Here is a 1,925-nt window from a genome sequence, read left to right on the forward strand (position 1 = left end):
GTCTGCCCGGGCCATCGGCCAATAAAAGCCTGTGCGGAAGGCCTTGCTTACAAGGGACCGAGCTGCAGCGTGATGTCCGCCGAGTCCGGCATGAATTTCAGCCAGGAGGTTCCTCCCTTCCTCTTCGGAGATGCACCTTTGTAGGACTCCGGTAGTGCTTTTCTTATAAGGGCCATTTGCATTTCTGTCCCTAACTCGAACCACCTAATCAGATATACCCCTAATTCCAAAGCCTGCTCAAAAATGCCCCTCCGCCGTGATGTGCCCTTATAGAAATGCCCCTCCGAGCCGTTTCCGTCCAGTCAAGGTTGTTTGACCGCTAACGTGCCGTTTCTTTGACATTTTTGCCCCTCCTGCCGTACATCTGGGCCCAACTAACCGGTTCACTCTCTCTCCCCTCTTTCTTCTTCCTCGCGACGACAGGGGCATTTTTGAGCATGTACTGGATCGGGCGTTTCCACGGTCGGAGAGAGAGGGGCAGGTCAAGCACGGCGTGGTGAGCGATGTCTACGGCGGGCACGGCGGGGATGTCTTCTACGAGCTCGTCGGTGGCCGCCAATGTAAGTTTCAGTGTCGATTTGGGGGAGAGATGAGCATATTGCGAAATTAGGGTTCATCAATTTGGGTTTTTTTGCTGCTGTTAGGTTGATGGTGTCGGCATAGTTCAGTTTCAATCGGAGTTTTACATCCCCGATCTGACATTCTGTGGCCTTGAGGTTCGCTCGATGCAGCGGTGCCCTGGCCACGGGCTTATTCCTGCTCGTCGTGTCGCCTGGGGAGGAGAAAGCTCCGGCAGAAGGTTTCTCGGCTGCCCTCTTGATGTAAGTGTTTGGCTTTTAAGCTTGATTCGATTCTGCTCTTTCCCCTCTTTCTAATTCGATCATTGATTTTGCAGCTTCCTGATGAATGTGAGTGGGTTGTATGGATTGACCCGCCACCGACCGAACGTGTTGCTCGTGCATTTGAGGAGCTTCATGCAGGATTGGAGAAGAGCTGGCTAAAATCTCATGATTTAGAGAGGAGGGTGATGTATCTAACCGAGAAGAACAAGAAACTGAAGCTGAAGATGAAAAAGAGGAACGAGCTTATGCAAGCATGGGAATTTATCATAGTTCTTGGTATTAGCATTGTGGTCACATTTGTTTCTGGGTGGTCTAATAATCCATACTAAATGGATTTCTCTTTGTAGTGTATGTTGTGATGGAGCTTGGTGTGGGTATGTATTATCACAGGACAATGCTGTGATTTGAGAATGTTGTGATGTTGCTATTTGGAAATGAATCAAGAATCTTGCTTTGATCGATGACTGAAAAAATAGCATAGATTGAAATATTTGAACAAATTATCTGTTGTGACAAAATAGGAGCTCACAAAAATATTTGAAAGTAGCATCTCACAAGATAGCAGCTCACATAATATTCCAAACTAGCAGGTCACAAAAGGAGCATTGCACATTCAAGATAGTATCTCACAAGTTCACCATTACATAAGTTCATAATTTCAGCATCACAAAAGGAACAACAAAAACAGCAGTGCCCTACATGATTCCAGTCACAGGTCTTTCATCTTCTTGCTCCTGGTGTTGCAAGCAGGGTTAGTTAAGAGCCTTGAACTCCTCCTTGTGGTGACAGTTTTGCTCACTTCTTTGCTTAGCTGGTTGCTTCCAGTTACAGATCCTACTGTAGGATCTGGTGCAAACTTGAGCCTCTTCTTGGCTGGTGACATCCCTCTATCAGCTGCCCTTTTGTAGTTCTTCCTTGGGCTACAATTGAAATGAGAACATTAAATGCAGCAAAAAGGAAATGAGAACATCAAATAAAGCAAAAAAGGAAATGAGAACATCAAATAAAGCAAAAATTGAAATGAGAACATCTATAGCAGTTGCACCTTACAGCAGATGACACTGTTGGTGCATCTGTAGCAAT

The 1,925-nt window shown here is 45.9% G+C and overlaps 1 protein-coding gene across 1 annotated transcript; it reads left to right on the forward strand.

Moving 5' to 3' along the window:
• Positions 1–503: 503 nt before the first annotated feature.
• On the forward strand, positions 504–1,171 carry LOC147990402 (uncharacterized). The gene is made up of 3 exons (XM_087538208.1): positions 504–560; positions 645–821; positions 896–1,171. The coding sequence occupies exons 1-3, from the start codon at positions 504–506 to the stop codon at positions 1,169–1,171; spliced, it is 510 nt and encodes a 169-aa protein (XP_087394334.1).
• Positions 1,172–1,925: the final 754 nt, after the last annotated feature.

Source organism: Triticum urartu, chromosome 1A, assembly GCF_056163025.1.
Source record: "Triticum urartu cultivar PI428250 chromosome 1A, HENAU_Tu73, whole genome shotgun sequence".
In the NCBI taxonomy this organism is placed as follows: domain Eukaryota; kingdom Viridiplantae; phylum Streptophyta; class Magnoliopsida; order Poales; family Poaceae; genus Triticum; species Triticum urartu.